Below are 25,389 nucleotides of genomic sequence, written 5' to 3' on the forward strand. Positions count from 1 at the left end.
CAAAAGCACTCTGTACTTCCCACTCAGCTAGCTACAGCCAACAACTGAAACAATGCAAGAGAATGCTGTCTGAACCAGACTAACAATGCTCTCAGTTCCCTTTCACGGGTTGATGCAACCTCCATTCATAGAGAGAGACTCCAGGCACAGACCTTAAGGAAAGTTCAGGACTGATCTACCAATTGTGTGGCTTTATTTATGACTACACAAATAAAAATGACTGCAAATTGACTTGCTTGTTTTCTTGCCACTCGTGTTTTTACAGAAGACAACAGAGCTGATTAGTCACAGCAGGCTGGTGAAAATGAATTAAGAATGCAGACCTGACTTTCTCTTTTCATTTGTCTTGGACACCAAACATCTCTGGGAGCAAAGTGTTTTGTGCCATCAAGAGTGTTGAAGAGCCTCATATCTAAACCTGATGGGTATGAAGCTTTCACAAACTCAAGTCATTTGGAAAAAGACAAACAAAATGTATTGTACATGTATCAGCCTGCAGTGCAAAGTGGTTAATGGACATAGATAGTGAGCGTGATGAAAAGAAAATCTTGCAACACTATAAAACTGAGATGGTGGAAAGAGGGTGAAGGTACCAAGTGAAACATTATGTCCCTAAGAGCCATAATAATCCGATTATCTGTTTTACACAAGTTTATCGTCATGGCAATTCCCCAGCAAGTCTCTGCTGGGGTGGGGTGGCACAAAACAGTCATGCCAATGGATGTCCATTTAATTCAGGTAACCATTGTCAAGTTCCAGTGCAGCACTGCGTATAATTTCAAAAGCCTGAGTGGCAGATAGTTTTCTGTACTTGATTGTGCTGAAAATGAGCAAAGGAGTGTCAAATGAATTGCAAGCCTCCGAGGTTCTTCTAACATTCATTCATGGAGACCTTTTCAACATCATTATCTCTTGACCTCTCTTCCTCCTCCTCATCAGAAAAGGATTGAGTCTCAAGATGGCAAGGTGACAAAGCAGGATAAATCTCTCTCTAAAACAGGAGTGGCAAACTTAAGACATGTACATAAACTCCAGCCAGAATAAAAAAAATATAATGATTAACTTTACTGCAAAATGAAACAGTGAAAGATTTTTTTTACAGCCCGAGAACAGTAAGGTGTCTTCACAGGAAATGTCTAATGTTGGCTTGATGCTAGCTAGACGGTTGCAAGAACACGTGGTGTTTGATGATAGGTTTTCAAATCTTTGCAGATCTGCTGTACACATCAGTATTTAGAAAATAAACAAATAACAGTACTATTTTTCAATTGTATTTTTAAAATAAATATTTTTGAAAAGGTTTTCCAGAATGTTTAATTTATTTCACATTTATTTACTTTTATTAATAGTAAAATGATGAATACACATAAATAAACAACAGGATTCATTCTTTTTCCTTAAAAAAAGGACATAATTATTGTTACTAATTCATTATTCAATGACAATCTCTGCTGAAGATTATCATGGCATGCAAGAGAATTTTTTTTAAAAAAATATAAATAAGATTGTCACCAACTTGGGCACATGCTCTCAAGAAGGTTTGTTAGCCCTGCTCTAGATGGTAATGTTGGGCAACACTCCAGTGGCCCAGCATATATTACACTACTATCATCCAGGCTATACCCCACAGCTGTGATTGTACTCTTCATAACGATCAGGAATCATGTTTGCAGAAAGAATAGTAGGGTAACCCTTTGCCCACCAAGAATCATCCATGATACAGCAGGTTCAATAAACCACCTCATGACAAAACATTCTGTGTAAGCTCGCCAGATAGACAAAGAGCATGAATATTTCAAGTTTCCTTGAACATAGGAAGACTACTTAAACCACTCCCCAACAAATCTGCAAAAAATTAATGATCACTAAACAAAGTGGGTGCAGAAACTCTACAGCTTTAAAACATATGTTTCAACTTCTGCTCCCCAATGGGTGTGGATTTCATTTCTATCATACACCTTCAGTGGGAAAGCCAATTTTCCCATACAATTTTTATATGTAGAAACAGAACAATTTTTGGGTGCTTAACGCTTTAAGTCTCTAAATTCTATAAGCTCACTATTAACAATATGCTAGAAATCAGTCATACCGTAACATGCAACATGATGAAATTTTGAGGCATCAGTGTTTAAAGCTGTTTTATGCATTGAATTGTGAATATCTAGTGTTATTCTTTTCATAAAACCAAACACATACCCATCGTGCCTGCTTTTTTTAGGTGTTAGATCATCTGTTACTGTGGGTCTCCTCTTTTTTCTGGGTGGCATTCCCTTGTTACAGCAGTCGGAGAGACAACTGCAAGACCGAAGATTTCCTGCAATACCAAGATTTAGAAACACAAATGATTAACCAACTGATCTACTAAAAACTCATTGTAACATGAATACTTAAACATGTAGTCTCCTAATGAATATGATTATTTTTCTAACCGTGATTCTTCCAGATGAACACTGCATAGTATTTCACAGCAGAATGGAAAATTTCAATTAGAATTCAATTTTAAGCTTTTCTTCAAGTTAATAACACTGATCCAATACAACAAAACAGATAAATTCGATACATCAGACAGCGTTTGTGGAGGGAAACAGCTTACTCTGACAGCATCACTCAAGTCAATTTCAATTAGCAGAGGACAAGAATAACACATGTAGGAATTCCACACCTGCAGATTCCTCTGCAAGGCCCACATCATCCATCTTCATCTTTGCTGGTTATAGATTCTGAAACTTCTTATGCAACAGCACTTCCACCAGATGTTTGCGTAAAATAAATACGTCTCAAGTGTTCACAAGCATTACCCTTGTAAATGTCCACAATATACATTAGAATTTATGAATGCAAGCAAGGTCAAGTATTGAACCTGGATGCATGCCAATATTGCATTAGCACATCAGCTAACCCATATGAAAGTTGGAGCAGCAAGTGAGCAAAATAAAAACCACATCATACCTGATTGCTGGTCGTCTTGACCAACGTCTTCTGTCAAGTTCTGCAATAAAACAGACAAGAGAAAATAAGTTATACAAATCTTCAGATCTATTAAATCTTGGAATATAACCAATCAATATTTGCAGTATCATTAACCCTGGCCTAAAAGCAGATGCTCCCATCCTGTACGTACTCATTTTTGCTTCCACCCAATTACTTTGAGGTTTTCCCCCAGAGAACAGACAAAAGCATCTTACTCGCTCACTCGCCTAATCCTAGTAACTTGTGGTTGTATCTGGAAAACATTTCATTTGAAATGGCAGTAGTCAATTCAAACAAGGATTTTGTGGTCTGGGAGCAAGGCAGGAAACAGCTTAGAAATACCCAACACCAATCCATTAATTTGAATATAATTTTAAACATTCCATGTTCTGCTGGGATCACCCAATAGTCAACTTTTGGATCATGTTACATGCTAAATGACTGTCACCGCATCCAACATTAGGCCAACAGCATGGTGAAAAGGAAGGGTCAACAGAGAAATGACCGCAACATTTTCAACTTGTAGACAGAAGAGTAACAAAAGTCTGAAACAGTCACCCAAAACTATGAAGGATGCAACCTACAATGGTTTATACTACAAGCCAGGGGGAAAAAGAAGTATACTAAATAGATCTAATTTATCACAACATGGACACCAAGGGCTAAATTGGCTCCAATGCCACAAAAGGTGGTAAATCAGGTTGGCTCATACGCAAGTATGAAAAGCATTATTGAAAAAGCAGTATAGTTCTTACCCAAATGAACTGCAAAACACACGGATGTATTTGAAAGTTTGCATAGGTTGCTGCTCCAGGCTTAAAAAACAATTAATCCCTACAGGAATTACTGCATAGGGTTCAGTATCAAGATAATATTTATAACGCTAAGATGATCAACTTTGCCTCCAACTTCCATTCTGCCCTCAAATTTACCTGGTCCAGTTCCGACACCTCCTTTCACTTTCTTGATCTCTGTCTCAACTTCTGGAGACAGCTTATCTAGTGATGTCTATCATAAACCCACCCACACTCAACCACCTGAACTATACATAATCCCTACCCTGTTACTTGTAAAAACACCAACCCCTTCTCTCAATTCCTCTGTCTCCGCCATATCTGCTCTCAGGATAAGGCTTTTCATTCCAGAACTGAAATGTCCTCCTTCTAAGAAAGGGGCTTTCCTTCCTCCACCATCAACGCTGCCCTCAACTGCATCACTTCCATTTCGCACGTCTGCCCTCACCCCATATTCCCACCACCCCGCCAGGGAGAGGGTTCCTCTTAGCCACTTCCCATTGCGACACGTCAGTCTATGGTCTCCTCTCCTGTGCTCCCGATATGGCCTCCTGTATATCAGTGAAACCCAATATCGCCGAGCAGAAAAAGCGGGATCTCCCAGTGGCCACACTCAGTTTAGAGGAGCACCACCTTATATTCCGTCTGGGCAGCCTCCAACCTGATGGCATGAACACAGATTTCTCAAACTTTCGGTAATACCATCCCCCCCCAATCATTTCCCTTTCTGACCTAATTGCCTATTACCTCCCTCCGGTGCTCCTCCCCCTTTTCTTCCATGACCTTCTGGCTCTCCCATCAGACTCCCCGTTCTCCAGCCCTGTACCAATTAACTTTTCAGCTCTTTACCTCTTTACTTCACCCTTCCTCCCCCTACCAGTTTCACCTATCACCTTATGGTTCTTCCTCCCCCCCCCCCCCCAACATTCTTACTCTGACTCATTTTTTCTCCAGTCCTGATGAAGGGGTTCAGCTTGAAACATCAACTGTACACTTTTCTGTAGGTGCTGCCTGGCCTTCCGAGTTCTCCAGTTTTGTGTGTGTGTTGCATCAACTTTATTATTGCTTTTGAACTTTTCAGTCTCATCCAGAAAACAAGTAGCAAACTATTATTAAACGTAATCCTTAGTAAGGATCCATTGTCACTTAGTATCATCAGTGGGTACTCTACAAGCTTAAAGTGGCAAATTGATATATTGCAGAAGTACATTAACAAACTTCTGAAATGGAACAATTAGTACAACTGTGCATCCAATTTCACCTTAATTTAGTCTACATAAAGTACCAATGATAGCTTTCTATTACTTATAAAAATATTGTACAAACAACACTTCAGGGATTTTGTTTCAAAACAAATCTACAATTGAAAATGTTAACTGCCATTTTACTAAATTGTTTGTCTAACTAAGGTAACAACTCTAAATCTGTACCTTCCCACTCACAGGCACTACAATTTCTTCATTTTTATACTCTGCCCATACTACAGGACACCATTAGTATACTCAAACTGCATCGTTGCCATTGCCATACTTAAGATTATGCGTAGTCATTAACGTGCACAGCAAACTGACAAAATCAAGCACAAATTCCTGCGATGTTAAACTTAAAACTGGAGATGTCACAAGATAAAGGAAACCGATGATATATGTCAAAGTTTTATGATGAACCTGTCCAAAACAAATGAATGATTGCAAATCTGCTTTCTGAACAGTCAAGAACAATGATTCAAACTCTTTATCAGTTGGCACAGAAATAAAACAGAATTTGGTTTATTCTTACATGTGAAATTTGTTGTTTTGTGGCAGCAGGAGAATGCAAAACAAAAAAAAAATTACAAGTTACAATAAAAAAAATTGTGCAAAGAAGAATAGCAAGCTAGTGTTCATGGACTGTTCCGGAAACAAAGCTCGACAAACATTAACCTTCTTCATCCAATGGCTGAATTTAATCATCGTGATAAGTCAGGAACAAAGTCTTGCAACTCAAAAATAAGGCAGGCACACAGGGTGCAGACTACTAAACATGAAGTAATGTGTTTCTTTTAACTTACTGGATCATCTGAAAGTGAAGCAAAGGGGAAGTTCCCCATACACAGGATTGGACAAGTAAATTCATATCATTTCCACAACCCTTTCAAGTTCAAGGGAGGTAGGTGCCTCCATTGTCTCAGTAATCATGAAAGATGAATTCAACCAGAATTATCAATATCAAAAGAAATACTGGTTGGAGAAAGTAAGCAAAAAAGAATATAAGGATTTAATGACCTTTAACAATGACTGCCGCAATGCATAATGGAGCAATCACCCTTTCTTCAAAAATTTAAATAAATTCATTCTATTGAACAACCAATTAAAATAAGCAAATATGTTCACATAATGACAAAATAAAGTACAAACAGGTTGGACATAGTGCAATGGAATAGATAAAATCAAAAGGTAAAGAGGTGGGGTTAGAAGCAGCCGGTGATATCATGGAGGTGCAGATTAGTGGCTTTGGCAATGATAGAATGTGTGACCATATGCTACTGAGGTCAAATATGATAGTTCTGTGATCAGTATGATTCAATGTTACAAAGCTGCCATGGAGAGAGAAAGTTTGTGGCAGAGATATCGATAACAGTTTTGGTCTTCCTAATAATTAGAGGACTCCTTTGATATCCAATAACAGATGCCTCATATGCTGATTTATAACAAAGCAGTGTGATGCAGTTGAGTGCTGTCAACTATAAAATGCATGCCTTGATGGCTTCAAGTGATCTATCCCTCAGGTTTAAAAATCTTTCTATGAAGTAGAATGGCATTTGACAGTTTAAATACTTCTGCAATCTTTTGATGTGAAAGCTGCCCATGAAAAAGATAACACCACCATCAGCCAAATTCCCCAGTCTATCTTGATTTATCCATTTTTGGGGTCAGTTTCCCCATTTATGGTTCTCTTATTGCCTCTATCAGTCACCTGCCCTCCTTGATGTATAAACTGCAAACATTATTTTGTTTCTCTTGTTCTTCACTTCAATATAAAGTCTAGACAATTATTTAATTGATTTTTAAATCAATACACCATGACCCAGAGAATAGCGATGCTTTCAGAAATGCATACTCCTAGCAATGAATCCCACACATTGCTGCTGTCACCTGCACTTAAGCCATTTCACCCATCTGAGATTTCTATTAGTCCATCTGGATGAAAAAATACTTTGTATCCAGTTATCAGTGACTCATTGAATCATAAAAACATTTTATAACACAAAACGTAAACACGAGGAAATCTGCAGATGCTGGAAATTCAAGCAACACACATAAAAAATGCTGGTGAACGCAGCAGGCCAGGCAGCATCTATAGGAAGAGGTACAGTCGACGTTTCAGGCCGAGACCCTTCGTCAGGACTAACTGAAAGAAGAGATAGTAAGAGATTTGAAAGTGGTGGGGCGGCGGGGGGGAGGAATGGAGCTAAGAGCTGGAAAGTTGATTGGCAAAAGGGATACGAGGCTGGAGAAGGGAGAGGATCATGGGACGGGAGGCCTAGGGAGAAAGAAAGGGGGAGGGGAGCCCAGAGGATGGGCAAGGAGTATAGTGAGAGGGACAGAGGGAGAACAAAAAAAAAGAGGAAAAAATAAATAAATAACGGATGGGGCACGAAGGGGAGGAGGGGCATTAACGGAAGTTAGGGAAGTTCATGCCATCAGGTTGGAGGCTACCCAGACGGAATTTAAGGTGTTGTTCCTCCAACCTGAGTGTGGGTTCATCTTTACAGTAGAGGGGCTACACTCTGTCCGCCAGAGAAAGCAGGAACTCCCAGTGGCACACATTTCAATTCCACGTCCCATTCCCATATGTCTATCCACGACCTCCTCTACTGTCAAGATGAAGCCACACTCAGGTTGGAGGGACAACACCTTATATTCCCTCTGGGTAGCCTCCAACCGGATGGCATGACCATTGACTTCTCTAACTTCCATTAATGCCCCTCCTCCCCTTCATACCCCATCCCTTATTTATTTTTACCCCCTCTCTTTTTTCCCTCCCTCTGTCCGTCTCACTACAACTCCTTGCCCATCCTCTGGGGTCCTCTCCCCCTTTCTTTCTCCCTAGGCCTCCCATCCCATGATCCTCTCCCTTCTCCAGCCTTGTACCCCTTTTGCCAATCAACTGTCCAGCTCTTGGCTCCATCCCTCCCCCTCCTGTCTTCTCCTATCATTTTGGATCTCCCCCCTCCCCCTCTCAAATCTCTTACTATCTCTTCTTTCAGTTAGTCCTGACGAAGGGTCTCGGCCCGAAATGTCGACTGTACCTCTTCCTATGGATGTTGCCGGGCCTGCTGCGTTCACCAGCATTTTTTGTGTGTGTTGCTTGTGATAACACAAAACAACTGTTTGATACCACTTGGTCAATACCTCAAGGAAATTCTCCCCAACCAAATCCTGTATTTCAACATAAGGGGTGCTACCCAGCAGGTCAAAGCTTGTCAAATACACACCCAAGTATATTTAAATACAACAATAGTCTCTGCTCCTACCACCCATTTTAGGCAAGGATCTCCAGACACATCAGTCTCCGCTTTCTGTCAGTGATTTTTAAAAATGATACTCTGGTTTTGACTCCGCTGCCAAGAGTAAATACGAACTTTCTCCATCCAAGTTCCTCAGTTAAGTTTCCTTCAACCTCCTCCATGCTAAAAACAATGCTTGCCTATCCCATCTTCCTTCATATTTATCAATTTATTCAGATACAGCAGAGAGTATGCTCTTCTGGCCCTTCAAGCCATGCTGCCCAATAATCCTCAGTTTTAATCCTGACCTAATCACGGCACAACTTATAGTGAGCAATTAACCTGCCAACCAGTACGTCTTTGGATTGAGAGGGGAAACTGGAGCATCCGGAGGAAGCCTACGCAGTCATGGGGTGAATGTACAAACTCCTTAAAAGCAGCGGTGGAAATTAAACCGGGTCACCTGTACTGTAAGCATTGTGCTAACCACTACGCTACCAAATTTCCTCCAAGCCCTTACTGGTGCAATCTTTTCTGTAGTATGGTGACCAGAACTTAAGTTATCTTGTATCATATAATTCTAGAAGGGCTTCCTTACTTTTTTTAATTCATCAAGCCATAAGCTTATCAATGCAAGTATCCTTTAGGCACCTTATTGATCTTTCTTATTACATTTAAGGAATTGTACATTTACATTGCGAGTTTCTCTGTTCCCCCACACCAATTTATATACACCCCCCAAATATACCACCACTCTAGTTTGTTACATATTCCCATAATTACTGAATCTTACCAAATGTAATATGCTACATTTCATAGGAAAAAACATACAGAGCTGTGCCAAACATATCCCTACCTAGGCTTTACCCATAGCCCTCTATTTTCTAAGCTCCATGCAGCCATCCAGGAGTCTTAACACTATCGTTTCCGCCTCCACCACCCATTCCACACACTCACCACTCTCTGCGTAAAAAAAAACCCGACATCTCCTTTTCTTTGCATTTGCCACTTTTCTCACATAACCTTATCAACTCCATGACCAACTGTTGTATTAACTACAAGGACTAAGAACAGAATCATACAGAACTCCACTGAGGACAGTTTCACTGTCAAAGGAAAAATATATATGTTTTGCTGCTTAAAAAAAGTTATCTAGTTTGCCAATCTAAATTGGTTGCACTAGGCTTTTACTAGTTTTTATTGGAACAGACTAGCCAGGGAGACCTCAACATAGACTATGCCAAACTCCTTACAGAGATGTCAAGACGCATAACTCTTTTGTTAGTACTTCAAAAGATTACATTTCCAAGACACTACCTTCTTTCGTTGAAAATATCCAGTTACTACCTCCAATTACAATTCTGTGCTTCTTCTTTTAAATAAAGATTTGAATGGCTCTTTTGATTTCCAATAATTTTACAATCACATCACTTTCTCCTTTTTAAAACTGTATAATATTAGCAGCAATCCAATCTTCTGGTAATATTCCTATAGCCAAAGTGGATTGAAAAATAATGGTCAGAGCTCTGGCATTTTCTTCTGTTGCTTCTATTGATGACCCGAAATATATTAGGCAGGAGGAGAAGATGGCAGCGCAACGCAGCTCTCCAGTGAAATGATATCATATCTGTTAAATAGGGGCCATGGACAATTCTGATTTGATGAAGACAGATGTGAGAAGCACAGAGGAACATCTGGAGAAATTTCTGAAACGCCTGGTTCACTACCGCTGCTACTGTGTGATCCAGAACCTCCGGAGGGAAGGCTCCAAAATCTCCAGCTTTGCCTGCTGCTAGCAACCGAGGCTGAGGTCGAAGCATTCAGATAGAGATGGCGCTCGGTACTCGGTGTCGGAGGGCTGATCAGAGCTCGTAGTTTTCGGACGACTCAGAGTCGGACTGTGGTCAGGCATGGCAGGGAGAGTTTTCTTCCTTCTCCCTTCTGCGTGAGATGTGGGACTTTCAAGAGACTTTGAACTTTTTTACAGTGCCATGGCCTGTTCTTCATCAAGTTATGGTATTGTTGCACTGTTGTAACTATATGTTATAATTATGTGGTTTTTGTTAGTTTTTCAGTCTTGGTCTGTCCTGTGTTTCTGTGATATCACACCGGAGGAATATTGTATCATTTCTTAATGCATGCATTACTAAATGACAATGAAAGATGACTGCTTGTCCTCATAATCTAATCTAATCTAATCTAGTCTATATTTGATCTAGGCCTGGCTTTACAATCCACTTTCATAAACTCCTTAATACTGCAGGACAGTTACTCCGCACTGCCAAGCATTAATAAAAATGAAGTTACCAGTTTGTTTAAGGTGTGGTAAATCTTGTGAATATTGGCCAATGTAGACAGATGAGAAGTTAGTGGAAAATCTAGAAGAGAGGAAAAACAATTTAAAATTAACACTGGTACTCCAGAGATAAATTAAACACCGGAAGATCAACAGTCCCAAATACCCACAATTCATTGCTTCAAGAATGCGAAACATTATTTGAATGAAGCTTTGAAAAAGCATTAAATCTGCCACCAAGACACATAATAGAAAAATCGCAGGAAAGGAGATCTGGCTGCCCTGCCATTAAATATCATTGCTGATCTGCCCCATGCCTTAACTCTTCTGTGCCAGTTCCACATAACCCTCAGTTTCCAAGATTTAGCTACCTCTTTTTTCACTTATCAGCTAGTCTGCTGACGCAGACTCCAAAACCAACAGGTTGGAAAATTCCACAGATTCAATGTTTGCACATTATCCTTTTGCATCTGTTTAATTTTTGTTCCTCATCTTATAACTATGTGCCAATTCAAGACTCTCACGAGTGGAAATGTCTTAACATTTACCTTACTATGCCCCTCAGCATCCTGTTTAGATTATCCCTCCTAAACTCCAAAGAAAAAGATCAAACGTTTGTATCTGTTTGTGATAGGACAAACCCCTCATCTGGTGAAACATAATGAGAACTAGCCTTTTCTGCCCTGCCTCATATTCATTCATAAAGGGGAACGAGACTATGCACAGAATTCCAGATACTGCCTCACCAATACCTTAAAAAAAATACTAACACCTCATCTAAAATAGAATATTCACATGTCCCATGAATAGCTCAGTAATAAAACAACCCAGAAATCTGAAATTCTGCATGCAAGTGAGATTTAGCATAAGGAAGAGCAATACACTCTTAGTTTTTCCAACATATAAAACCTTTCCTAGCCCAAAACTTTGTTAATTCTGGAAATTGAGACTCCAACATTTAACATTGGTCTGGGTGCTGCAAAGGAAAAAATCTTTTAGGTTATAATCTTTGTCCAGGATGAATGTGTCCAAGATGCGTTGTGTGCCATTGCACAATAATAAATTAAAAGTGCTACATCAGTGTTAAGATTTTTTTTAGCATGTCGCACCAGTCAGCCATTCTTGTCTGGCGCGTGGTGTCAGGATTAGTCTCCTTTTGGATTAACCGGGTCACAATATGAATGATAATGATTCCACCCTTTTTTTAAAAACGAGGCCGAGTGGTTAGCTTGACACTCAACGCAGCACGGGTGGAAAGCGTGGTCGAGGGGTGGCCCGACTCGGATTCCAACTCGGGAGCCTTCACTCCGGAGTCCGGCGCTGATGCCATTGTGCCACCAGCCGGCCTAGTGTTAGATGGAGATATGCCAATCACTTGTAATTCAACAAGCTACTAAAGTAGACAAATTTAAAGCCTATATTTAACAAACATATTTGGGAAATTGCTAAATGATTATACATTGTTAAGAAACCATATGCAAACATATTCAACAGATGATCAACCCAAAAGAAAGAAGGAAATGGAACACTTAAAAGACAAAAGCTCAATAAAATTAGTTCAATGAAAACCTTGGACTAAATTGTTGCATCACTTCATCATTTGATGCAAGCAGCTTTCCCCAAATGTCATTCAACACTGTTTTAATTACATATGGTTGCACAACAGAGCAATTTTAGCACCAAAAATGGAATGCAAGCTTTGTATAAAGTTTTCCAGACCGAGTGTACAATATTGATGCGATAACGCACATTTTCCTGATGACTTTTTAAAACTCTCTACCAACGTGTAGTGTGTTAAAACATAGGCATCCGTTAGTCTCGTGAGACCATGGATTTGCGCCTTGGAAGGTTTCCATGGCGCAGGCCCGGGCAAAGTTGTATGGAAGACCAGCAGTTGCCCATGCTGCAAGTCTCCCCACTCCACGCCACCAACGTTGTCCAAGGGAAAGGGCATTAGGACCCATACAGCTTGGCACCGGAGTCGTCCCACAGCAATGTGTGGTTAAATGTCTTGCTCAAGGACACACACGCTGCCTCAGCCAAGGCTCGAACTAGCGACCTTCAGATCACTAGACGAATGCCTTAACCACTTGGCCACACGCCAACACAAACATAATCTCAAACTAAAAGCAACAACTCCAAATATGGTACACAGTAATTTAGATCCACCGATACTATGCAACAGCACAAGATTCAGTTCACAAATTACTATCACGTAATCAGGGAACAATAATGACTGGTAATGCTGCTTGGGTAAATATCTTCATCCTTTGGATACCAATTATCCCATTTAATCCACATTTTCAATTCTAGCAACTTCAGTTCTAATTCAGTATTGTTGTCAACATCAACAAGGCACAAAGAATAATCACTAAGATGTGCTGGCCTTGTACTCAAAATTCAATGTTTTTCCCATGGACAGCTACATAATAGTTGTTCCAGAGTTGGAAATAATAATGATCTATGCATTTGCTTAAGCCAAATTCAGAAGTATTCTGAAGCACTTCAACAGTGAAATTAATTAAATTTATACATTGTGCACTAACACATTTAATTTTCTGCAAGTAATATTTGTATGCTTATTGGCAACTTTAGTTAAGTAATAACCTAATTATATTATTCATGGAATCATCACATTCAAGTTAAATTTACAAGGAGTTCTTTCCTATATGTTTGAAATGCTTCAGGAAATCAAATTACACATCTATACATTCTATCATTTGTGTTTGTCATATCCTCAAAGAATTCAAGCAAATTTGTCTCACATTCCCCTTTCATTAAACTATATAAACAAGGTTTAGCTAAGTTTTTCTTAAACAAATAGCTGTAATTTTCTTAGACTTCATTATCTTCCAAACAACAGGTGTTAAGTTATTAGCCCTCTTGAACAAGGCATTACCAACAGCTTTACCTTCAACCATTTATCTCAAAACTCTTAGATCCAAGCTATTGGACCATGGTGATGTTTCCCTTTAAATCCATAGCTTTTGCAATACTACAACACTTATGATATGGATGCATGCAAGTTCTTTTTTCTTATTTGAAACTAGCCAACCTGTTAACTTTGAGATGTTCACATGGCCTCTATCATGAAGACCGACATTGAGGGTTAAATTATTTGGCATTTCCTCATCTCCAGTTATTAATTCCACAGTGTCATCTCTAGAGATACCACACAAAGCTACCCTTTGGCCCTTTTATAAATCCATGGAAGCTCTTGATGTCAGTTTACTATCAACTTTCTCCCTCCTTATTAGCATTTTAATCTAATCAACCACTAGTTTTTTTGTCATTTTGTGCGTTTTAGTTTTTGATTAAATATTTGTCTTGACCTCCTTTGTTAAGCATTGATGATTCATGTTTTCAAACCAGTCCCTCTGAGGGATAAACTTCTGCTGAGTATTATGAAACAGTGATTAAACATCTGCCTCTGCTCATCCACTGACTTTTCATTCTGCTTATTTTACAGCCCACTCTAGAAAGCTTCCTTGATACATTGCGAACCTTATTTATGATCATTGTGACCTAGAAAAAAAATACTAATTTGTCCAATAATTTGAAACAAGCAGCTGCAAAGGAAACTAGTGGGCAATTTTGTGATAATATGTCAACAATATACCAAACCTTAAGCTAAATAGGGTGATTATTTTACTTAAGTAATTTTTAGAAATATATTAGAGAAAGCATTAGCCTGCTGTACAGGGGATACCATCTTGAACTGCAAGTGCAAGTTTTGGTAAAATCCAATTATCTTAAGAAATCTAGTTATAGAGAAAATATTTCCAATGTAAACTACCTTGTCCTACAAACCCTTGGCTTCAATAAGTATTTCAATTAAAAAGCTGACATGTCCATTTCCAAAATTTGTCTTTAAATTGCATTTCCTAACTGTATTAGAGTTCTTCACACAGCGTTAAATCAACTGGACAATACAAACACCTATGCCAGGATGCTGTTTGTTAACTATAGCTCAGCGTTTAACACCATCATGCCCACAGTCCAGATTTATAAGCTACAGAACTTAGGTCACTGTACTACTCTCGATTTCCTCACCAGAAGACCACAATCTGTGCAGATTGGTATTAATGACTACTCCTCGCTGACGATCAACACTACTGCACCTCAGGTATGTGTCCTTAGCCCACTCCTCTACTCTCTATACCCATGACAGTGTGGCTAAGCATAACCCAAAAGCCATCTATAAATTTGCTGATGATACAACCGTTGTTTGGCCGAATCTCAGATGGAGATGAGAGGGTGCACAGGAGCGAGATATACCAGCTGTTGAGAGGCGTTGCAGTAACAACTTTGCACTCAACATCAGTAAGACCAAAGGGTTGATTATGGATTTCAGAAAGGGTAGGATGAGGAATCACAAACCAATCCTCAGAGGGTTTAGAAGTGGACAAAGTGAGCAATTTCAAGTTCCTGGGTGTCAAGATCTCTGAAGATCTAACCTGGTCCCAACATATCGATGCAGCTATAAAGAAAGCAAGACAGCTGCTGTATTTCATTAGGAGTTTGAGGAGATCTAGTTTGTCACCAGAGACATACAAAATCTTCTACAGATGTACCATGGACAGCATTCTAACAGGCTGCATCACTGTCTGATTCAGGAGGCTACTGCACAGGATCAAAAGCTACAGAAAGTTGTAAAATTAAGCAGCTCCATCTTGGGTGCTAGCCTGTGTAGCGTCCAAGACACCTTCAAGGAGCAGTGTCTCAGAAAGGCGGCATCCATCATAGAGGGTCTCCATGATTCAGGACATGCCCTCTTCTCATTGTTACCATCAAGGTGGAGGTACAGAAGCCTGAAGGCACACACTCAGCAATTCAGGAACAGTTTCTTCCCCTCTGCCATCTGATTCCTACAAGGACATTAAACCCATGGACACTATCTCACTTTTATTATTTCTGTTTTTGTACTATTTTTAATTTAACACACTTAATGTACTTTTTTTCCCCAATATTATCATGTATTGCATTGTACTGCTGCCACTAAGTTAGCAGATTTCACGACATAAGCTGGTGATATTAAACCTGATTCTGATTTAATTAAGTACAATTGAATCCTATCTGAACATGCATTGTCCAAATGCATTCAGAATTTGAATGCCTCAGCTCTGCCTGATACATTATCGGCATTTAATCTTCAATGCAATCATCAACCTCCCTTTAAAAAGTGTAAATAAATCCTGATGGAAAATGGTGAAAAAGGGAAAGATTTGGAATAAATCTTCCAAATGTTCATATACAAAAACCACATTTAAAGATATTAAGTACACTAAACACTTTAAAAGACTGATAAACTGCACTTCAAACAGTTCAGTCCCAAGACGTTTTCTGCACTGTACTTTGTGAAGTAATTTTATAAAACAGCAAACTGTAAGATACCACAATTAATCTTCGTTTTAATGTGGCACTTATACCATAAACCTGATTTTTTAAAAAAATCCATGATATATCAGGCAACAGTGCTTTCCTGCTCATACTTCTCAGATCTGGGATTACTTAAAGCACGTACCCCAAGATTTACGAAAGATATTACAAAGATAATTGGACAGATTTTAACACCAGTTACTGTTTAAGGGAAAATTATAATTTTTGCAAGATAAAAAAAATGTAAAACAAAATATAACTTAGCTAAGGCTAAAGGTTTCAAATTAAAATTTGAAGAGTGAATACAGCTTTGTAAACTAATTTAATAGTCAGAGAACAACTCATCGATTAAGGAACAACCACAATATACTTGAGCAACAAACTGGTTAATCAATTTAACACACTGTATCTACTTCCAGACAAAGGTTTTGGAGGTGTTCAGTCCTACATCTGATGACTTAGAGCTTCAATGTCTGTTAAAGTAAACAGCAACCAACAGATTGTCATACTGATATATCATAGGAATTGCTACACAAAAAAGGACCAAATCCCATTTGTTTTTTTAAAATTTGTCCAGCTAGGATACAGTGTCTCACACGATACAGTAAGAATGCATTTATAACTAAGTAGTCAATTCCTCTCCATTTATTTCTCATTATTAATAACATTATGGATTACACCAGATCTTCCAAATTAATGATTAGTTTATACACAAATATCACCAAAGAAATAACATTTAATAATATAAAAGTACAGTAATTCCAATTAAGTTGGTATGAGTTAATAACCATGTTGAAAAGTGATCCAGGATGGGAACTATATCTTCCACCACGCAATGGAAGCTGTGGCAAGAAAGGATCCGTGCTTGAAAAAATATCAAGTAGAACCAGTTTAGATGTGGCTGAGAAACAGCACAGAATAAAGATTTGTACTGATCAAACTTGTCTGCAAACCTCCAGCAGTAATATAGGGCACGGAATAAATCAGTAAATTAGAGGTGCATGTAACAAGGTTACAATTGTAATTATGGAGGATTTTAATCCACAGCCTAGGGAAGGGAAATTACATCAATAATAAAAATAACAAAATTATTTTTGGGATGGAATGCTACAACTAAAGGGTCACTGCAGGGATTAATGTTGGGGTCCTAGCTTCTCAGCTACATCAATCACTTGGATGCTATGATTAAGTTTTGCTGATAATACGAGTTGATGAGAGCTGGTAGTAATAAAGATGCTTCGGGGCTAAGTGAATGGGTAAATACATAGCAAATGAAACAAAGACAGCATGAGTTGTGCATTTAGTGGAAAAATAGAAAAGCAGAATCAAAATCAGGCTTATTATCACTGACATATGTCATGAATTTTGTTGTTTTGTGGTGCAAGACAAACAAGTAACAAAAATAATGCAAAAGACAAATGAGGTTTTGTTCATAGGTTGATGGACCTTTCATAAATCTGATGGCAGAGAAGAAACATCTGTTTTTAAAAACGTTCAGGCTCCTGTGCCTCCTCCCCGAAGGTATTTTTGTGATGACAGTACATCCTGGACAGTGAAGGCCTTTAAAGATGGATATCACCCTCTTGAGGCACTGCCTGTTGAAGATGGTGGGCAGGGTATAGTGTGTCATAGAACTAGCCGAGTCTACAACCCTCTGCAGCTCCTTGTGTGTTGGAGGCTCTATACCGGGTGGTGACGCAACCAGTCACAATGCTCCCCACTGTACATCTGTAGAAATTTGCAAGTCTTTGATGACATACCAGAAGTCCTCAAATTCCTAATGAAGTAGAAACCCTGGTGTGCCTTCTTAATGATTGTATTAATGTGTTGGGCGCAGAATAGATGCTCTCAGATGTGGCACACGGGAACTTGAGCTGTTCCCCCTTTTCCACTGCTGGCCCCTCAAAGGGGACAGGTGCATGTTCTCCAGAATTCCCCTTCCTTGTCCACAATCAATTCCTTGGAACTGCTAACATTGAGTGTGAAATTGTTGAGTATCACCACTCAGCCAGCCAATCTATCTCATACCTATATCCCCCATTGAAAACACACCCGAGATTCTGCCAACAGTGGTGTCATCAAATTTATAGATGGCAGTTGAGCTTGCCCAACAATACTTTTTCTAAAATAAGCTTGACAAGTGTTGGTGTGTTTACTTTTTTTTCTTGTGAACGCTTTTAATGTGATGCTCTGGGCCTGTGATGTTGTTACAGGGTTTTCCATTGCAAGTAATTAAACAGACTGTGCCTATGCACTATAGGGTTTAGAAGAATGAGAGTCAACCTAATCCAAACATATAAAATTCTAATCACAAACAAGAGAAAATCTGCAGATGCTGGAAATTAGAGCAGCATCCATAAAATGCTGAAGGAACTCAGCAGGCCAGGCAGCAACTAGGAAAAGAGTACAGAAGATGCTTCGGGCCAAAAACCTTCAGTAGGATTCTAATGGGGCTGAAAAGGTTAACACACAAGGATGATACTCCTTCCAGAAGAATAACATAACCCTCCCCACAAAGAGCTACAAAGCTCAGTTATTGTGCTAATTTAGGGCACAAATCAATGTCTTTTTTTTTAAATCCAAGGAATCAAGGGATTTAGATAGGTACAGGAAAACATAATGGATGTAAACAATCAGTCATGATCTTATTGTGGCAGAGAAAGCATGAAGGAATTAAAAGTTAACTTCCTTTTTAGTATGGAACAGGATTCACACTTGAAACTTCAATGTAGTTTTGACAAAAGGTATAAAAACTAGCTCAGATTTAAATGAAATACATAGAAACAAAATAATTAGTTACATGAAACAAATAGAATAGTTCAAAATTTGGTGTCAACTTGCTTAGAGAGGGTATACAAGAGAGCAAAATTAGTAGGAAGTTAGAGGATTGGAAAGCTTTTAAAAACCAACAGAAAGCTACTAAACAGTCATTAGGAACAGATAGAATACAAAAGCTAGCCAATAATAGGGTACCACAAGTTTCTTTAAATATATAAAGTGTAAAAAAGAGGTGAGAATGGATATCAGACCACTGGAAAACAATGCTGAAGAGGTATTAATGGGAGACAAGGAAATGGAGGACAAACTGACCAAAATTTTGCATCAGACTTCCCCATGGAATATGGTGGAAGTTCCAGAGTGTCAGGTATCAGAAGTGTGTGAAGTTGCCATTACGAGGGAGAAGGTTCTTGGGCAACAGAGAAGTTTGAAGGTAGATAAATTAACAGGACTAGATGATGTACACCCCAAGGTTCTGAAAGAGGTGGCTGAAGAGATTGTGGAGTCATTAGTAACGATCTTTTAAGGACCACTAGATTCTCAAATGGTTCTGGAAGAATGGAAAATTGCAAATGTCACTCTACTCTTCAAGAAGGGACAGATGCAGAAGAAAGGAAATTATAGACCAGTTAGTTGAAAGGTGTTGGAATTGATTGTAAAGCATGTGGTTTTGGGGTACCTGGAGGTACATGATAAAATAGAACATAGTCATCATGGTTTCTCAAGGAAAAATCTTACCCGACAAATCTGCTGGAATTCTTTGAAGAAATAACAAGCAGGATAGACAAAGGCGAATTGGTTGATGTTGTGTTCTTTGATTTTCAGAAGGCCCTTGACAAGGTGTCACACATGAGGTTGCTTAACAAGCTAAGAGCTCGTGATATTTCAGGAAAGATACTGGCATTGATAAAGTGGTAGTTGATTGGCAGGAGGCAAAGAGTAGGAATAAAGAAAGCCTTTTCTAATTGGCTGCCAGTGAACAGTGGTGTTCTACAAGGGTCTATGTTGGGACTGCATCTTTTAACATTATATGTGAATGGAATTGATGGCTTTGCTGTGGATGATACGAAGATAGGTGAAGGGGCAGGTAGTTTGGAGGAAGCAGAGAGGAAGGACTTAAAGATTAGGAGAATGGGCATAGAAGTGGCACATGCACTTTGGTAGAAGAAATAAAAAGGTAGAATATTTTCTAAATGGAAAGAAAATTCAAAAAACTGAGGCACAAAGGGACTCAGATTCTCTAAGTATTAATTTACATGTTGTGAGGACGGTAAATGTGATGCTACCATTCATTTCAAGAGGACTAGAACATAAAAGCAATGATGTAATGTTGAGGCTTTATAAATCACTGGTGAGGCCTCACTTGGGAGTATTGTGAGCAGTTTTGGGCCCCTCATGTCAGAAAGGATGTGCTGACACTGCAGAGGGATCAAAGGAGGTTCACAAAAATGACTTCAGGATTGAATGGCTTATCATATGAAGAGTGTTTGATGGCTCTGAGTGTGTATTCATTAAAATTCAGAAAAATGAGGGGTGATCTCATTGAAACCCATCAAATAGTGAAAGGTCTTCATGGAGTGGATGTGGAGAGGATGTTTCCTATGGTAGGAGAGTCTACGACCAGAGGACACAGCCTCAGAACAGAGGGAAGAATTTCTAGAACAGAGATGAGGAAGAATTTCTTTAGCCAGAGAGTGGTGAATCTGTGGAATTATTTGCCACAGACAGCTGTAGAGGCCAGGTCTTCATGTATATTTAAGCCAGAGGTTGATTGCTTCTTGATTGGTCAAGGCATGAAGGAATATGGGGAGAAGGCAAGAGATTGGGGTTGAGAGTAATAATAGATCAGCCATGATGAAATGGCGGAGCAGACTCTATCGGCCAAATGGCCTAATTCTGCTCCTATAGCTTATGGTGTTATAGAAAGTTTCAGAAATTAAAGAACCCCTGGACCTTCACCTCAACTAAGTACTTTCAGGAATTTTGGTTTGCTTTTACTTCAGAAAATGTGAATACATGTCATTTGCAATTAATATTCTTGGCATTCAATGAGATGTCAATTTTGTATTTCAAATCAGTTTTTCATCCAATTCTGTCATTTCTTAATTCCCTTGGTGCTCAGCCTGAATAGACTTGAAGATTCAGTTAATCAACTGCACACATCTTACTAATTATATTACTTTGTATTTTAATATTCACTGCCCTCACATCAAGAAATGTTCTGCTATTTAAGCCACAATACACTTCTCCAAATTCAAATACATGTCACAATAATCAAAAGGAAAATTTTAAAGACCAAGATCATGATTCTATGTATTTGAAAATATACCAAGAGACTACTCATGTAAAACAAATTTTCTTCTCTACACACCAAATATTTACTTGACATAATACAGCTTATTCACTCACAAAACTCAGAATTCAGGTCACCAACATTAGGTCAGAATAAGAATCTTAAGGCATCAATGGCAAGAATACAAGAACCCATTTTTGGCTTATTCCCATAATTCCACTATAACAAATTTTACAGTATGTATTCCATATCCCTATGTATTGAGATAACAGGGCATGTAAGAGTTAGTGCACATTTAAAGCAAAACTGCAATCATGTTGACTGACTGTAGAGGTCAGAAAATAAAAAGACATCATTGTTTGACGCTATGTTTATATAGTGTCTTGAGTTATTCAAGTGATATACATACAACTGAATTACCTAGAATGCCAAGAACTCAGAAGTTTCCTTTGATTATTTATTTCAGTTAGTAACTATATCCATCAAATAAACTGTTTTACTGAAATACGTCAGGAATTTTTTTTAATATTTGGAGTTAATACAACCAATCAACACAAGCAAGATCTGCATGTGAGAACAAGAACAGAAAAGATGGTTCAAGCACACACGTATACCGCCAAAGGAGACAACATTCCTCTGAACCGAGGTGCACAACACAGTACATATAACACACCCATAACTACAAATAAATTAACAAACAATGTGCATATACAAGTCAAAAAATGAATAGTGTAATGCTACTTGCACTTCCATGTGATGAGACCTGGGTGACAGCAGAGAGCTCAGTAGTCTCACGGCCTGGGGGAGAAGCTGCTTCCCATCCCAACGGTCCTTGTGCTAATGCTCCTGCCCGATGGTACGGGTCAAAAAGATTGCTGGGTGGATGGGAGGGATCACTGACAATGCCAAGGGCCCTGTGTATACACCACTCTTGATAAATATCTCTAGTGGGTGAAAGAGAGACCTCAATGATCCTCTCAGCAGTCCTCACAATCCTTTGTCAGGACTTGCGATATGTGACTTGCAATTCCCATACCAAACAGTGAGGCAGCTGGTCAGGACACTCTCGACGGTGCTCCTGTAAAAATTGGTTAAAATGGAGTGGAGAGGGTAGCCTCAATCTTCTCAGGAAGTGGAGGCACTGCTGTGTTTTCTTGACCAAAGCGATGATGTTGAGGGACCAGGTGAAATGGTCCTTTAAGTGCATTCCCAGAAACTTGGTGCTCCAAATTCTCTCCACTGAGGAGCCGTATGTGCGCAGTGAGGAGCCATCAGCCTGCACCTTCCTAAAGTCCACAATCATTTCTTCGGTTTTGTCCACAATGAGAATGAAGTTGCTGTGTTCACACCATTCTACCAGCTGCTCTATCTCCTCTCTGAACACCATCTCATCATCGTTGATGAGGCCAACCACTGTTTTATCATCAGCAGACCTGAACTGCATGTAGCAATGCAGTCATGTGCCAGCAGAGTAGTGAACAGTACCGGGCTGAACACACAGCCTTGGGAAGCGCCAGTGCTTAGTGTGATGGAGCAAGAGATTTATCTGCCAACACAGACTGACTGTGGCCTTTCTGTCAAGAACAGAAGTGCACTTTGCAAATCCAAAATATTTTACATCAAATTTGTATTTAAAAAAGATAATTTATATTTCCCCAGTTAACAGGTAAAACGGAGACGAAAATAAGTATTTGTAATGAACCAACACTAACCCATTAGGAAGAACAATGAGCTTCCACATCTCGAATGAGATCATAATTGATTCCACTGTAGTGAAACATTACCACGAACGGCAAACATACTCCAAACAAAACTGGATTATGTGGCAAGTACTACAACACCAGTTTGGGAAAACACAGAGTTAAAAAAGTTACAAATACTTTAAATATACTTCTCAGATATGTGTTGACACTGTTGCTGATTGAGGAAGCTTAATTGATCCAGTCAAATCAAATCTAGATTAAACAGTTGACAGCAAACCAACAAGGAACATTTTAAAATCTGAAATTGCTCTACTGCCTTAATACCCCCAAATGACAAGTTTCCAAAGCTAGACAAATAAACGGCCAAATGTAATGACAGACCAACTGACCTGAACGCAGAATAATTACCATATCTTGCATAACCACACCAGTGGTGGAAATGCTAATAGCAGTGAGTGTATTTAAGGTACTTTGTTTTCCAAATAAAGTAGAGATCTATGAGCCAAGAAATAGAAATTGTTTTAATGACTGACACAGAAGCTGACCAACAAACGCGAAGAGAAGGCAGACAGGCGTGCGCGAAGATCCGCTCTGCCAATCAGAGATGGGAAGGTGGAGCTCCGCATCCGAGTGGGAAAGGATTTTAACAACACTTCACCGGCTCATTGCGCCCAAAAGCTCTTTGGGGATTGCAGTTCACTTGTGACGGGCTGCCACGCATAAACCAGAGAATGCGTCACCACATAACTACAATTCCTAGAATACATCACGAACATCGCACTTGCGTACTGATGTGCTCTGTTCCTCCCCCTGGACAGTATTAAACAAATGCAACTCAAATCAGCTTTGCAGCCGAGTTGGAGTCCCCACCCCCATAACTGAGGGAGGAGAATGTTCATGTCCTTCCTTCAGCAGTACGAGGGCTGATTTACCTCAATTTTTAATGAACGGGGAAATTATCACGGTGCCATTCCTCGCCCCCGAACGATACACAGAAGGGGATGGGGGGGGGGGGAGTATTTGCCAGCGCTTTGCAGAAAGAAGGGGGAGGGGGACGATAAACAGGATAATAGCTGCGCCATTGCTTCTCTTACCAGTAACGCAAAATCCTTATTAAACAACGATATTGGGTGTGGTGGGAAAGGTGGGCAACGCAACGCCAATTCTTTTCTTTTCACAAAGATCCCGGACTGGCTGCGGACCGGTGTGGGGGGGATGTGAAGGGGCCAGCGAGCTGATACTTACTGACTGCATCCGCGTGCATTTTCAGTGCAGTAAAGGTACAAGAACGCCGCTGGACAACCGCTCCGCTCGTGCCGGGAAAGCCAGCCAGCAACTGCGGAAGTCCCGCCTCGGCGGCGTGCCGATTGGCTGTTCTCCGGCCCGATGTTCAGCGAGGTGTTCGATTGGTTACTGGAATGTCAAAGGGCGTGTTGGGGGTGGGGGTCACCCAGGCGCCTTCCAGTCCCCGCCTTCTCCTCCGTCCACTGGCGCAAGATCTTCACCGGGTTATCGATCACTTGTCCCCGTTCGAGCCTCTAACGGAAGTGAACGTATACTCCTTCTACTGTGCCAGCGTCCTCCTGTGGATTTTTATACCCCTGAGACCAAGTTTTACTTTTCCTCCAGTTAAGCCACACCTCGTCGATGCAGTAAATAATAGGTATGGGCTCTTATCCTAGCAACAGGCGCCAGCGGGCCAATCAGCGTCCGAGAGCAGCGTGCCGCAATGTTTACTGGGGGAGGGGAGAAGTGAGCCAGATGGCTGAGTTGTGCCGTTGAGGTCACGGCTATGGTTACACTTTAAATAAAGCGAATTTCAGGGTTTCTTCCGCACCAATGACTTAAAATAGCATTTTTTTTGTCATTCTCGCACTCGTTTCAGAGATATATCCTGGGATGTGCTGCGATACGTCTTCAGTGGTCTAACCTGGGGTCATCGGCTATTTCGACGCCCAGGCGACCCAGGCAGGGCTGATCAGGCCCCTGGCTTGTGTCTTGGTCCACGGGTCACACCTCTTGATCTGGAGGCTCAGTGACGGTCCTGCTGGCTCCCGTCAGTTCACTGGCATACCAACACTTCTCAGGGAGTTGTGTATCATAGGAAAGGCCCCTCGGCCACGCGTGTCTACGCTTGCTATCATGCCTATATGTACTTGCCTGCAATCATTTTATATTCCACTGTGGCCTGCTCATTCAAGTGACACTTATATACTATTATTACTATCATTTGAGCCCACAGCATCCTCCTTAACAGCTCATTCCAGATACTGTCTACCTGTTGTGTGAAAAAGTTATCCCATTATCTCCTCCCCACCTTAAACCATGCCCTGTAGTTTTAGGTACCCATACCATGGAAACAAACACAGGCTATCTGTCATATATGTGCTTCTAATCATTTTAGGTACTTCTATCATGTCACTTTTCAGCCGCCTACACTTCAGAGAAAACAAATGTAGCCAGTCAAAGCTCTTGTGATAACTTAAACCCTCAAATCAAGTTGACATGTTTGTGAGGCTTTTCTGCACCCTTCCTAGTTTAACCACAGCCTTCCTATTGCATGGTGACCAAAATTACACACAATACTCCAAGTGCAGGGCAACCAACACTTAGTACAACTGTAACATGTCATCCACAATTTCATCCTCGAAATATTCTTTATCCAATATGTAGAATTCTTTGTGCTG

General features: G+C 40.0%; 1 protein-coding gene across 2 annotated transcripts in view; it reads right to left on the reverse strand.

The window, feature by feature from the left end:
• The window catches only part of dcun1d4 (DCN1, defective in cullin neddylation 1, domain containing 4 (S. cerevisiae)), a 68,680-nt gene extending 44,372 nt beyond the window's left edge, over nt 1–24,308 (reverse strand). Inside the window, exons 1-4 of one of the 2 annotated variants that reach the window (XM_072252725.1) lie at nt 23,948–24,308; nt 10,561–10,631; nt 2,950–2,989; nt 2,197–2,314 (exon numbers count right to left, since the gene is read on the reverse strand). In XM_072252725.1, the coding sequence (XP_072108826.1) occupies nt 2,197–2,314; nt 2,950–2,989; nt 10,561–10,631; nt 23,948–23,966 (248 nt within the window). In that variant the 5' untranslated portion in view covers nt 23,967–24,308. The remainder of the gene's footprint in view (nt 1–2,196; nt 2,315–2,949; nt 2,990–10,560; nt 10,632–23,947) is intronic. The other variant, XM_072252726.1, reaches the window with a different exon arrangement.
• Between the last annotated feature and the right edge of the window lie 1,081 nt (nt 24,309–25,389).

Source organism: Mobula birostris, chromosome 3 (genome assembly GCF_030028105.1).
Source record: "Mobula birostris isolate sMobBir1 chromosome 3, sMobBir1.hap1, whole genome shotgun sequence".
Taxonomy (NCBI): domain Eukaryota; kingdom Metazoa; phylum Chordata; class Chondrichthyes; order Myliobatiformes; family Myliobatidae; genus Mobula; species Mobula birostris.